At 46.0% G+C, this 15204-nt stretch overlaps 1 protein-coding gene across 1 annotated transcript in view; it reads left to right on the top strand.

Annotated features, from left to right (window-relative positions):
- The window catches only part of DBH (dopamine beta-hydroxylase), a 28249-nt gene that overhangs the window by 9904 nt on the left and 3141 nt on the right, over positions 1-15204 (top strand). The window contains exons 4-11 of the mRNA XM_075578813.1: positions 1523-1699; positions 1849-1951; positions 3689-3855; positions 8320-8463; positions 8811-8849; positions 11023-11082; positions 12678-12805; positions 13518-13677. Of these exons, the coding sequence (XP_075434928.1) occupies positions 1523-1699; positions 1849-1951; positions 3689-3855; positions 8320-8463; positions 8811-8849; positions 11023-11082; positions 12678-12805; positions 13518-13677 (978 nt within the window). The remainder of the gene's footprint in view (positions 1-1522; positions 1700-1848; positions 1952-3688; positions 3856-8319; positions 8464-8810; positions 8850-11022; positions 11083-12677; positions 12806-13517; positions 13678-15204) is intronic.

Here is a 15204-nt window from a genome sequence, read left to right as displayed (position 1 = left end):
CCACAGGACAAATGACAGACGCTGGTGACAGGGCTCACCCGCCTTTCAGCTTCTCCCACTGCTGAATTCTAATTACAATAATAATCTGACTCCACATTAGGAGCCGAATGGGAGATGGCAGACGTGTGATTAATGTCAGAACAGTTTGCAGCACCAGCAGAACTGCATTCCAGGGAACAAGATGAGGGCTTCTCTGAGCACATCCCCTGCGATAATGGGTAGAAAGTCCTTTAGGCGTCAGAGCTTTGTCATTTTTAAACTAAAACTGCTTCTTTGTATCCAGTCAGTTAGCAGAGGGACAATTTGGGCAGGGGTTCCTTCCTTCCTCCTCCGTCCTAGCTCTTCCAAACCTTTCGCCAGACTCGCACCCGACTTAAAATAGACGTTTTAAATACAAATTGGCATTTATGAGGCTATTGATGTTGCGATTGAGTAAGACTCCATATAAATGAGTGAGTCGGCCTCCCAGGTGTGTGACTGCCTTACAGTGAATGAGGCTGCCTCCCAGGTGTGCGAGTGCCTTACAGTGTAAGAGACTGCCTCCCAGGTGTGTGACTGCCTTACAGTGAATGAGGCTGCCTCCCTTGTGTGCGAGTGCCTTACAGTGTAAGAGACTGCCTCCCAGGTGTGTGAGACTGCCTTACAGTGAATGAGGCTGCCTCCCTTGTGTGCGAGACTGCTTACAGTGAATGAGGCTGCCTCCCTTGTGTGCGAGTGCCTTACAGTGTAAGAGACTGCCTCCCAGGTGTGTGACTGCCTTACAGTGAATGAGGCTGCCTCCCAGGTGTGCGACTGCCTTACAGTGAATGAGACTGCCTCCGAGGTGTGTGTGACTGCCTTACAGTGAATGAGGCTGCCTCCCTTGTGTGCGAGTGCCTTACAGTGTAAGAGACAGCCTCCCAGGTGTGTGAGACTGCCTTTCTGTGAATGAGGCTGCCTCCCAGATGTGTGAGTATCTTACAGTGTAAGAGATTGCACCCCGATGTGTGAGACTGCCTTTCAGTAAGGGGAATGCCTTCCATTGAATGAGCCTGCATGCCAACGACGGAAACTCAATTGAAAGAATTAGGACTGCCTTCCAATCAGTGGGATTACCTTCCAGTGAGTAGAAAGATCTTCAAATGAGTGAGATTGTCTCCTATTGAATGATACGCTCTGTTTAAGGTCCGTGTTGGACCGAACCGTCAGCCTGTCTTCATGTGATTCAATAATCATGTGATTAAAAATCTTTTTACTTGCGTGCTTAGCTTCAACTGCTTTTGTATCCTAGTGAGTGAGATAGTCTTTTTAAGTGCCACACTCACTCCTAATGAGGGCAGCTGACCACTAATGTGAGATACTCGCTCCAAATGAGAAAAGCTGGTTTCCCACGAGTGAGATCCTTTTCCCATAAATGCCTCTCAATGAGTGAGACTCGTTCCAAAAGGCCAGAGAGAACAAGTAGGTGCATTTGGTGTGATGCTGGTGTAGTAATACACTGTTTTTATACAACTGAATGCCACTCATGAGCTTCTCTTCCCAGTATGAACCGGTGATTACGAAGGGACACGAGGCGATAGTACATCACATTGAGGTCTTCCAGTGTGCTGCAGACTTTGAGACATTCCCTCGCTACAGTGGACATTGTGACTCCAAGATGAAACCAGCAAGTCTCAACTACTGCCGACATGTCCTTGCGGCCTGGGCTATGGGGGCTCAGGTGAGCCTAAGGGGATGCCTACTGGGATCAAACAAGGTGGCCCGATTAAAATACACAGGGCTACTATTATGGTGTTGGAAAGGTAGGCTGGTAAGGTATTTCACAACCACCTTCTGAAAGAGGACACTCTTGTGTTTGAAACATTCCAGGCATTTTACTACCCAGAAGAAGCTGGTCTGGCTTTTGGTGGACCAGGCTCCTTCAGGTTTCTTCGACTTGAAGTCCACTATCATAACCCCCTGAAATTTAAAGGTGAGTGTCTCCGGCGATCATAACGAGGGAAGAACATGAGGATGAGTGTGATTTAGCCTCTGGCATCTTTTAAAAAGTACTGAGCGTTCCGCCACAAATTGAATTACAAGTAGAAAGTAATAGAGTATATTCTTCCTGCCCTAGAAATGTATAGTGTTCCATGACAAACCATTAGTAGATATATAGCATAGACCTCTCACAACCTGCCATGTTTCATTTGGGCAACATTGGGATGGAAGTGAGCTTCAGCACATTACCCTGACTTGAGTGTCCAGCAGGGTCAATCGCCTAGTCTGGGAATGTGGAGTGCCCCACTAATGATGTGTTGTGGATAATCTTTTACAGTGGATTATGTCATGGACGCAGTGGTCAACGTGGCTTAACAAAAAAATAGTGGTACTGTGTCAGATATCAAGAACTTCTTTACCTGTTCAACACTGCGGAAAAGTTTAATTGACCTCAATTTACAAACGTTTATTCGATACTTCTGGTCTAACAACGGAAAGGGAAAGAACAGTGTCTGAATAAAGAAAGGAGCGATGCTCTGGTGTCTAGATAGAAAAGCAGAGGTCCTCGGGACTCCATAGTACCATTGCACCAGCTAACTTATCTTACATCTGCTAAGGCATCCTCAAGGGCCAGGATATCCCTGCTTCAGCACAGGTGGTGGTCAGAATGATTGAGCCCCCTGTGGGGAAGCAGGGATATTCTGAAGACCTGATGGTGGCCCTTGAGGGCTGGAGTTGGCCACCCCTGTGCTAATAAGTCAATCTGCTGGAACATGCAATGCTTCTTTTACTCCTTCAACTCTACCCCCCCCCCACCCCCCGGCACTGAAGGGGTTAAGATATACATATATTCCGGAGGGATCATTATTCAGTGACATTCTCCTCATCCTGACACATGGATCCTTTTTTCAGCCAGCCTCCGTTGCTGTTAATTATTGCCGCCCCCGGGCGAAAGCTCGTTAGAAGGTTTTCCTAGAGCGCTGCAGAGCATCTAAGGATACGTATCTCTATCTCTGAAGTGTGTCATGGGAGAGGGACCAAGTGCAGGGATGCACAGTGTTACCGGCAGTCTGGTGGCACAGCCGGATATGCCAAGCATAGCACTGCCGAGGCATTTAAACCCAGTTTGACCAATCCAATCTGTTGTGTGAGAACAAGTACGTTGGCAAAGATGGTTATATGATATTTTTAGACTTGAATCTTATTCAATTCCCCCCTCCCCACCCCCCACCCTTTTTATAAAGAAAGGGACCACTTATTAAAGGAAAGAATGACTCGTTTCTACATTTTATAGGTGTATTTCCTTACTCTATGTGTATCCTATTGGTAGATGTCAGTAGCCAAGAGGAGGCTGAAGTTGTGAAATCCAACTCAGGAACAACAGTGCTTTGCTCCAATGATACCTTGTGCTCTAGTTGGTGATTTGGAGAGGGTCAATGGTTGGTGTGGAGTAGGAGTTACATCAATTCACATATTGTAAGACGATGATCACATTATACATCTCTGCTTCATTCTTTAGCAATCTTTGGGTGGGGTATATAAAAATGTGACTTGCAAGTTTCTTACACCGGACACATTCATGAGCAACACTTGCAGTGCCATCAAGTAACCGTTTTGTTATATAGCCTCCAATGTGCTTTATTCTAATAGCTACGTCAGGGAGCCCAGAGGTGTTTGACTACTGGCCTGGTCCCTGTCAATATGTTGGTCTGTTTGTGCCCCTCGCTAGGACTCCGAGACTCATCCGGTATCCGCTTTCACTACACACCCTCCCTACGAAGGTTCGATGCTGGTATCATGGAGCTGGGATTAGTCTACACACCTTTGATGGCCATTCCACCGGGCCAGAGTGAGTTCATACTGACCGGTTACTGCACGGACAAATGTACCCAGACGGTGAGTACTGAGGCCTCCACTCAGCTCTGTGTGTGTGTCTTGGGGGAGGGGGAGAGGTACTGGGCAGGGGGGATAAAGTTGCTCAATGGTGGGGTACAGAACTTGGAAGATAAAATAAGTTTGGGGGATCCTCCTCTGCTGTTATTAACTACCTCGCCCTGCGTGCAGATGAGAAGTATTTCATTTTAGAGACCCTTCTTCATTCTTGAACATTAACACCCTGCAATATAAATGAATAATGAATGGCCGCATCCAATGAAACCCAAATATCCTTATTATTGTATTATTCAGTAGCCTGTTGATATAGATTACAGCAGGTGTGGCCAACTCCAGTCCTCAAGGGCCACTAGCAGGTCAGGGTTTCAGGATATCCCTGCTTCAGCACAGGTGGCGCAGTCTTTGACTGGGCCACTGATTGAGCCACCTATGCTGACGCAGGTATATCCTGAAAACCTGACATGTTGGTCAGTAGGAGCTGAGAGAGCAGGTGTAAAAATCAGGCCTGGGAGGTAGGAGGAGAGGTCCCAGGTTTTGGAGGAGATGAGGAGTATGTGAGAGAGCAGGTGTATAAATCAGGCCTGGGAGGGCATAATGAGAGGTAGGGGGAGAGGTCCCAGGTATTGGAGGAGATGAGGAGTAGAAGCTGCATGAGACACTTTCCAGTGGTGGAAATTATAATCCGTTGATTTGAATAAGCTGTAGGGTGTCGTCCAGCACTAGATGGTGCCTTATGACGGGAGACTGCTTAGTAGATATGGCCTTGAGTCCTTCAGACAACTAATAATTACCATATACCCTTCAGTATCATCGGGTCTTGCAATGCACTGCAAACAAAGATAGCAGTGCAAGGCTCAAGGGGTTAAAAACACCCTCTCCAATAGTTAATAGGAAGGGTACATCACACGTAACATGCCACAGGTCTCTCCGGCATCCAAGGGGTTAATTCCTCCTCCCGATAATAAATCTCTACCTCAAAACACTTTGCTTGCATATTTATGCAAAATGAAGCTGTTTGGGAATAGTTTGTGGACGACTGCTGTCTTTACTAATGCAACAGAAGTTGTGATGAATCTTTGATATGCATTCATACCAGGGTGTCTGCCATTTGTTTCTTATTTGATGGATTTTAGTGTCCTTATGATTGGTACAGAATGGTCTCCTTGTAAAAAATGAATATTGTAGACAAGAGGCATGTGTACAAAACACCCTGTGCTCCCCAGCAACCACACACAATCCAGTGAGAAAGATGTGCAAGGTTTTTACCCGTCAGGCCCTGTACTGAAATGCTGAACAATGACAATTAGCCAATCATTTCAGTAGATGCTTACGCCCATCTGGAGCACCCAGTGACTAATATACTGTATATATTTGTATGTGGCTCCAAACACTTCTTTATACTAGTGGTGCTCAACTCCAGTCCTCACGACCTCCCCAACAGATCAGCTTTTAAGGATATCCCTGCTTCAGCACAGGTGACCCAATCAGTCCCGGCTTTAGCACAGATGGCTCTGTGCTGATGCTGGGATATCCTGACCTGTTGGGGAGTATTGAGGACTGGAGTTGAGCGCCCCTGCTTTATACAACATGTGGAAGGATGTGAACAAACCTGAGCGCACCTGAGATGCCTGAAAAATATGCTAATTTGGATATACAAAGTGTGTATATATATATATATATATATATATATATATATATATATATATATATATATATATGGTGAGTAAAAAAAGTGACAAAAACCCTCCACAGCAAAGCAAATATGCAAATGCAAATACAACTGTGTGCTCATTTGCATGTCATTTCCCAGAATCCCTTGCTGCAGTGGAAGTGCTGTGTGCTGGGTGATAATGGTGAAAGGCGGGGTTACAGACCTGCCTAAGACATGCAGATGAGCATACAGTTGTGTTTGCATTTATATATATATATATATATATATATATATATATATATATATATATATATATATATATATATATATATATATTATATATAAATGGTTGGAATTATCATATTTCCCAGATATCTTTGGTTTGTTCACAGGCATCTCCTTGTGTTTAAAAGAGTGTTTGGAGAGGTATATAAATCAATCTCTCCCCCCCTTCTAATTAAAATCCCTATTTCAGGATCTGGGTGGCACTTTGCATCATTAAACAAAATTCAAGTGCTTGGAGACTCACTTGCAAATTGTGACTTAGTTGTGGTTCATTAGTGAAACAGCAAACCGATGGTGGAAATGTGTGATTTCTGATAAACTCTCCGTCTTTAACAGTTTGTCAGAAATCAATTTTGGTTAAAAAAAAAAAAAAATTGGGGCGAAACATTCCAAAATGCGTTCGCAATCTCTTTCCATCCCACACCCAGAAACAGTCACATTCACACACACGCACAACATTTAGGATTTCAGGTGGGGGATTCGGAATGCGTTGGGTAGTGTCCTGGTGAGGAGAGGAGGAATGGAGGAGATAAGGTATCAAGTTGGAATGTGATATGTTTTCTTACTGAAGAGGCGGCGCTATAATTAAAAAAAAACATCAAGGTGACAACACAACTCCTCCAGTGCTTTGTCGCCATAAGACCCACCATGGACATCTAAGAAACATATACAAAGATGAACTTGAAGTTAAACCCCTTCTAATGTAAACTTTGCATGGCCCCCATGTGGGTGCAGAACACTCCGAGACCTGAATGCAGTTGGGCTTTAACTTGACACGTTCTGTTCAAGGTAAACTGGAAATGTATATGAATTATTCACACGGGTCGCTCTCAGTGTGGGTTTCAGAGGCAGCCTTTTCAGCTCCAGCGCAGGATGCAGGAGCAGCGGATTGAATAGTGGCACTGACTTGTCACTAATTCCCAGCAATACTGACACCTGGGGACTCCCAGACACTCTTCCTTCTCCCGGCTGCAGTTCTCTCTTTACAACAAGCGTTCCTTGCTCAGAGGTCTGTTAAGGCAATAGCCTGCAGAATGATATTTCATCACTGTGATGTTAGACAAGCTATTAACCCCCTTTTTCCCAACAGGGGCCAGAAATGCATTGCCAACTGGCAGCTCAGGGATTATCGCGTAATTGAGTATTGGCCCAATCCTCATTACTAGAAATATCTGTGATGCGCTTTTGTGATTGTAACCTCATAGACAGATCGAAGTAAAAAGATTATTAATTAATGCAGAGGTTATTTTCATAATGCTGAAAAAGTCTCATATAGAGTCCAAGTTCAGAGCAAGAAATATGAAGCCAAAGGAGAGAGATCCAGAAGACCTGAGGATTAGTATTTACATAATACAGTAAAACTAACATTTTACTATATATAATTGTATATGTGCCCATATGGCTTATAAACATTGTTCTCTGGTAAGGAAATAAAAATATCACTGGTGAGCACGTTCACCCTGCCCTTCCCCATTATCTCTCAGCATACTGTGCTTCCACTGCAGCAAGGGATTCTGGGAAATGACATGCAAATCAGCATTATCATCATGTAGCTGCAGCAACTTAGCGGAGACAACCTTCCCAGAGAAGGGGAGGTAGGGCGTTATAGGCTAGCATAATTAGTTATAAAACCAAGATTCTTGGTTCACACCATTGATTCTGATCCCTCGTTGGAAATCTGGAGCCCATCACGTTCTCATCCGAAAGCACAAAAAAGGACGGTCTCTGTCTCACTTTAAGGACACGAAACCGCTGGGCATGGAATGTGTCCCCCCCCCCCCCCCCCCTCCCTGATGTTCCACCTTGGGCTGGAATTCTATGAACCCGATCACGCAGAAGAGATGTTTAAATGAAGCAGGAATGCATCCATTATTGAGCAGCTTGGAGAAGACGTGTATTTCTTTATTCTGCTTTCAACTCATAATTATTGTTAGGTGTTTTAAAGCAGAATTGTATGTTAGTCACCTTAGATTTAAAAACTGAAAGAATCATTGCAGTTTGGGATTTTTGTTTTTTAATGACCCAACACGAAAATTCATTTGTACATGAACTATTAGGATCTCTCTACTTCAGATGTGCTCCCATAGAAGTGACTTAAGGAGTGATCAGTCAGACACCTATGCATAGCTATGGCTATGCAGAATTCTCATGTTGGTTCATTATAAGGTATCTAGAACGACTACACTACTACACGTCTCCAGGGCCAATACAGCTGCTAGAACCTTGAGTATATTAGAAGTATTTTTGGAACTACAGTCCATGACCATTTATTTCCCCCCTCAGTCAATTATATTATTTGCAGGGGATGCTGAAAACAATGTCAGGGGGTTGCCAAGATATTTTGGCAATGGTCTAACACTTGTTCTGTTACCTATTATAGGGTATAGAGGTGCCCATTTGGGCCGGACTAAACTTTCAGAGGTTCCGCTCTACCTCCTTCACCTGCGAAAATCTTCTGTGGGAGATGCCCTTATCTTATCATGAGGGGCAGATGTTTATTAACCCACAATATAATGTGCTTTCTTTTCCAGGCTCTTCCAACCAGTGGGATTCAAATCTTCGCCTCCCAGCTTCACACACACTTGGCTGGCAGGGCGGTGGGCACTGTCTTAGCCCGTGAGGGCAGAGAAGTTAGGATTGTGAATGCAGATAACCATTACAGTACACACTTCCAGGTAGGCATCCAGTGTCTACGAAAGCCTCATCTGTTTAGTAGGGTGCATAAAGGAGGGTACTGGTACTGGTACTGCCAGACCCAGGCTGGTCCGATAGGCTGTAAAGAACAGATACTACTTTTTATACCACCTTCACCAAAACTATGGACGGTGTGTGGGTTGGTAATATCACACAGGGGGCTGCCGCACCCATGGAGAGGGGTCCAGTAAATACTGCTGTTGCAGTTGTATTGTTCCTTTATTTGAGCCGCGTTTTGCCACAGTTGTACGGTTGGGAGTAGAAGCATGGTGGCATTGTTCTCCCATTCCTCTGACCGGTGCTCAGACTCTTCCTTTACCACTTCCAGGAGATCCGCATGTTAAAGAAGCCTGTCCAGGTGCTGCCGGTGAGTGCAATTTAACTTATTTCAAAGGTTTCCGCTTTAGCCTCCCCAAAATCCAAACCTGCGAATAAGGTAGAAAGGGGCATATTTACCAAGCGGTGTTGAGCCGAAAGGCAACTGCAAGCCCATTTATTTGCATGTAAAGGTGCCTTGTGGATTAGCACTGCTTCATAAATATGGCCAAGCAAAACCTCCAAAAACATCGCTCAATGCATCGCTCTGCCAAAGAGTCAACTGCTGAGTTCCTTCAGATAAATGGCTGGGTGAACGTCTACATGTGTCTATATAAATGACAATACTCTGATCCCCTTACAGAGGGTGTGTGGCACAGCTGCTGGTAGGAGAAGGGCTTCCTTCATCCAATTACCACTAGGCATTCTTGGAAAGCTCCATGATGTGGATAGGGTGTCCAGGTGCCCAGTATTGAGTCAGACTGTGCTGTATTTGAATACTGTCCAGTAAAAAAAGGAGAGGTAATACTGGACATGCATGTGTCCGGCATAACCTCTCTGGTCATAGTGAACTGACCGACTTGGGGGGGGGGCAGGATTTCTGAGAGCAGGGCTGTTCCTAGGGGGGCTGGGAAGTTTCCTCCATCCTGATTGGCTGCACTACCCAACAGCTACCAATCAGGAGGTGGTGTCAGGAGCCTAGGGGTGGGGCCAAGGAGGGGCGGAAACAGCATGGATCGTGTGTGTGTGTGTGTATGTCACCATTGTGTCCAGTATTTTTGGAGAAGCCACCTGGCAACCCTAGATAAGAACAATAACTTTATTTAATCTACCTCTTTTCCCCCAATGGAACTCAAAGCACGTCACAATTACAGTATAGCTCGCGGTGAGCAGCACATAAGACTTTTTGCAGACACAGTCCCTGCACAGTTGAGTTTACAATCCATGTTTTACACTGGCGACACACTTTATTCGAGCTCGGCTAGTCCCACGAATTCGGGTATACCCGGGTGTATTGAGGTTTGTGACTGTTTTCTGCCCGAGTGCATTGAGTTATTTTCCGGCAGGGATTGAAGCATTTTATTCCCGCTGGCTGCAATACTGCACAGTACATATATATATACTGCATTACAATTCATGAATTTATGCCATCTGGTAGACACGCGAAGCATTGCAGCCTATTAAATCCTAATCATTATCATTTAACAGATCAGCCGCCCATCAGCCAGGCATGAACCCAGGCTGGGAAGGCAAATGCAACGGGGCTTGTCAGAGGTGAGGAGCGGCGCATTCCAGGTATCTGCCAGGTACATACCGGGTATTTGCTCGAATAAAGTGTGTCGGTGCAGTAGGTGCCCGAGGATGAGACTGGCTTATTTATATGGCCACATGACATGAACTTCTCACCCGTTGCTTCTTTTAATATTGAAGTTTACTTTCCCAAACAGATTAAAAACACCAAGTGCTCAGAAATCAAATAAAACAAAAACCAATATATGTATTTCATTTTTATATTAAAACAAGGAGGAGGAAATTGGAAGTAAGGCCAGATTTTATGACGCATGCTGATATTATTTATTGTTGATTTGAAAAAGAGATCTCATTTTTTTTTTATTTCAAAATAATGCTACCGATTAAAGGAGTCTCGAGTCCCATAAATACACGCATAGGGAATTCCTGACCCGACGAGCTTGCAGTCTAAACTTGGTAGTTGAGGTTTAATCAGGTGTGGTGACTGAACGTTTAGATCCGTAAATAAATAGTAGGGGTACTCCTGGTAAATAAATAGTAGGGGTACTCCTGGTACTGTATGTAGATAATAAAAAAGTAATGGTACTTCATATACCATTAGTAATACCAGTACACTTCACCTACTGGTTCCAGGCCTCTGGCACTGAATGGGTTAAATGAATGGGGGTTTTATGTTTTGTTTTTACACAAATCGCTCCAGGCTGCAAGCTGTCCCCTGTTGTAAAAAAAGTCAATAGCACTTATGCAGGCAATAGCTCCTGTAAGACTCCAAATTATAGGGACTGTGAGAACCGGTGAAATCCAGGTCAGCACACTGTTCATACCAGCAGATGTTCACTTAACTTTGTTTTATTGCACAACACCCAAACTTTTTAACCTCAATGACTTGCAAGTGCTGTTCTCCGGCGCAGAAAGCGTTCAGCGCCTAGCCAGAAATCCAAACTAAACCTGGGCTTCTGTACTTGAACTCACAGGGGGATTTGCTCATAACAAGCTGCTCTTACAACACGGAAGACAGAAGCAACGTTACAGTGGTAAGAGTTCACTTGATGCATGCGTTTGTGAACCTTCTCTTAACATCCCGCGGGGCCCTTATTACAGGAGCCCGCGCCGAACTGAGGCAGCTTTATCGCTGGATCACGGAAACCTTGCTCTTTCTGTGTTATCAGCCCTAGATGCTTTGTCTTTAAGTGTCTGTATTCCCTCCTCCCTCCTCCCCCCCCCCCCTGTTCTTACCTATTTGTTTTAACTCCTTCGCTGCTAGAGGGGACACGATAGTATATTGCTTTGCAATGAGTTGCTGAACCCTTTAGCAGTGAAGGGATTCATTTACAAGGGTTCTCAACTCCAGTCCCCTCTCCCCCTCCCCACTCCCCCAACAGGTCACATTGTAAGGATATCCCAGCTTCAGCACAAGTGGCTCAATCAGTATCTCAGTCGAAGAGCCTGCTTCAGCTTCAAAGGCTGCGGTCCCAGTGACTGCCACAGCGCACGTGCGCACAAGCACCGGCCCCCCAGTCACTCAGGGCCGAGTACATGCGTCGGCGCACATTCAGCAGCCGCGCAGTGCTGCAAGATTCCACACACAAAAAAATTGGCGGTTCAGCCAATGAGGGCGAACCAGCCGTGTGAGGTCATGGCCACGCCCCCTCCCATCGCAACCTCTCCCTCCCAGGACCGCGTGTGCGGGTGCAGCGCTGTGCACGCACCAGGCGCGCGTGCTCAAAGACTGAGCCACTGATTGAGCCAACTGTGCTGAAGCTGAGATATCCTTAATCCTTGACCTGGTAGGGGGCCTTATTATATTTTCTATGTGGCACTGTAAAGGGTATACCCATAGACACAATGAAGCCCTTCCTGATATCTACGGAAACACATGATTGACATCCCAGTGTATGTTTCTGGGGTACGCACGAATTCCTCCCATTTCATGCCATAGGTATAGATTTTGTAACCGAAATACACAGGAGAAACTGTGAAAATACCTACACAGCCTGTTGTATGATGGTACATAAAGTGTAGACGATGTCTTACCCAATAGTTCATAGATATCAGATGCAATGTATAGTTTGCAGACTGTTCATATAATTGAACAGCCATCAGTGTATTCCTTGACAGAAAGTGGTTTTGACATGATCTGTACACCGACTGTCCAAAGATCATCAGCTATGTTCCAGTCAGTGCCACTGAGACCAGTGATGACTTAAGTGTTCTAGCTCTGATGTAGTTCAGTAGAATCGCTATAACACCTCTCTAAATAGGGCTGCCAAGTTGAAGTGTCCCATATAAGACGTGACTTCCCAAATTTCTTGGGAATGTCCCATCTCTAGTGGGATGGACCAGCAAAGTGTCCCACATTTTGAGGCCGTCTCTTGATGGAGTTATTTGACCTTGGAAAGTAACAATTGCAAGGAAAGGGCGGTGACGTCCAAAACAACAAGTCCCTAGATTCCTGGTGGGAAACATACTCGACCGTCAGTGTACCGTCTGCACCATTCATGCAACGTACAGAAGATAACACAGTCCCAACATTTAGGTCACTAATAGCCATCAGATTCATCACCCAAACATGGCAGGAGAATTACGTGAAGTCCCGCCAGATGTGTATTAGAATTTGTATCTTTTGCAGGGAGGCTTCAGCATCACAGACGAGATGTGTGTGAACTACGTGCATTATTATCCACGTACAGACCTGGAGCTCTGCAAGAGCAATGTGGATCCCGGCTACCTGCAAAGGTACTTCCACCTGGTGAACAGGTGAGTGTCCAGAGCCACGGTCAGGAAATCCATAGGACAAAACTGGATTGGTGTATCGATACAGTCCAACCCACTGCATATCTCCCAGCAAAACCACCCTTTCTTCCTGACAACAGTGCCTGTAACAAAGACCACCGTATTATTATATAAACATATTTAATAGTATTACAATCCACTATGTCCGTAATCTTGCTCAAGGGTCCACAATGCAAGAAGAGTGATGTGCACGTGATTGCAGATTGTTACCTCCTTGGGGTAGGGAACTGCTTCCTATTCTTGGTTTGTACCCTTTTCTCATACAATGCTATTGTCCTCTCTCCCACATTGTAATGTGCTGCAGAACATGATGGCACCATTCAAATAAAAGAGAAGGGTAATTGTCCCTTAGCATATTTTGCAGCGGTTCCACAAAATGCTAACACACAAGCCCCATGCTTCTATGTTCACCTTATTAGGCTAGTCCAGGGGTGGACAACTCCAGTCCGCAAGGGCCATCAACAGGTCAGGTTTTCAGGATATACCTGCTTCAGCCCAGATGATGTAGTCAAAGACTGAGCCACCTGTGCGGAAGCAGAGATATCCTTAAAACCTGCCCTGTTGGTTGCCCTTGAGGACTGGAGTTGGCCACCCAGTTGCCCCTATGCTAAGTGAGCCACAGCGATCGACTTCTTCATCGCAACGGCCCCCCGCTAACCGCCGGTCTCCCCCCCAGGTTTAACAGTGATGAGATCTGCACGTGTCCGGACACAGCCGTCCCTGAGCAGTTCAACGAGGTTCCCTGGAATTCTTTCAGCGGCCAGGTCCTAAAGTCTCTGTACGGCTTCGCTCCCATCTCCATGCACTGCGACAGGTCCTCTGCGGTGCGCTTCCCGGTGAGTATCCTTGTGACAGCAGCAGCCAGGGGGACAGCGCTGCAAGCGCTTCCAGTCAATATATGACAAATTAAAGTGGCGACACTCTTTTTTGTGTGTGTTTTTTTTTATTTTAAATAGGTTTGAAGCAGGGGGTTTCTGGAGCTGAACCACGTTCATTTCAGCTCCGCAGACCCCATGCTTCCAGAGATACTTACCTCGGAAGGGGCAACCCAGACGGGCTAGTCAGGGCTATCGATATGGCGGCTTAGTTGTCCCACCGGCCAATAGGAAGCTGTGACATCATCCTATTGGCCCAAGCGACGCAGTAGCGTGAAGTTGTGCAGAGATACGGGCACCCCTTTCTGGGTATCTCAGGAAGCAGGGGTCCCCGGAGCCGAAATTAACGCAGGTCAGTTCCGGAGACCCCCTAACTCAAACAACAACACAAACAAAGCAGCACTCCCGGTGACACATTGTTAACATGGCACAGCAAAACTAGGTTGAAAAAAGACATATAGCCATGGAGTTAAACCTTTGCTACATTCTAACCGGGCAGATTACGGATATCATTGTAATTCTAATAATGCAGAGGTGGGCTAACACAAAAACCTACAAGTGAAACAATTACATCACATAGGGCAAAAACAACATCCCTTTCCGACTCCAGTAATGGCCATCAGATTTACCGTCAAAAGGTCTCCTGGTGCAAACAAAAACAGCACAAAGTTGATCACCGAGAATATTTTTTTTATTTGATAAATCTGGTGAGGGATTCTTAACATTAACTCGCGGAGTGCCCGGCCTGGCGTAGCTGCCACGCTATGAGGCACTCTATAGCAGCTACATCTTGGGTTTTGGAGCGCTGACCGTAATCCCAGCCGGCAACGGAATGGAAAGGGTGGCATTCTCCTCTTCCGTTTTGCCACAGCGGTAACGTCGCGGTCTCTCCCTCGGGAGCAGCCACGTGACCACGACGGATCGAAGGGGCTGTGGCTCTCAAAGCATTGAGGTTTTACTTTGTAGATCCCTCTGTTAGGCGAGGGGTTAAGTGAAGCACTTCTCTTGACTCAGGAATAGGAATGATGTACAGTACACAGTGACACACCTCTTAGGCCTCGGACATGGTCAGCGCTTATGCGCTGACCCGTGCTAAGGCGCGCTTACGCTCGGGCACTTAGCCCCTGCAGCCGCAATGAGAGCGGCTTTAGCAGGGGCTCGCTTACGCAAGCGTGCGGAAGCGTAAGTCTTAGCTAAATTTAAAATTTTCGCGCTTGCCGGAGCGCAGGGCCGGTCACGTGAGCGGTTCGCCCAATGAGGGCGATCCAGCTCCGTGACGTCACTGGCCCGCCCCCCGACGGCGCGCGGTCTAAGGCCAGGGAAAGCACCCGCTTTCCCTCAGCCTCCGTGCGCCTCAGCACGCAATCAGTAAGCCTAATACTGTATACGGAGAGGCACAGAAACATAATTCCCTAATCTGTACACTTTGCAATTCTATACCACGCTTTCCTGGCGTTTGTTTTCGAGGCACTCTTTGCCTCCACGCTC

The sequence above is a fragment of the Ascaphus truei genome, chromosome 21 (assembly GCF_040206685.1).
Source record: "Ascaphus truei isolate aAscTru1 chromosome 21, aAscTru1.hap1, whole genome shotgun sequence".
NCBI classification, from domain to species: Eukaryota; Metazoa; Chordata; class Amphibia; order Anura; family Ascaphidae; genus Ascaphus; species Ascaphus truei.
This window is presented reverse-complemented; position numbering and strand designations above follow the sequence as displayed.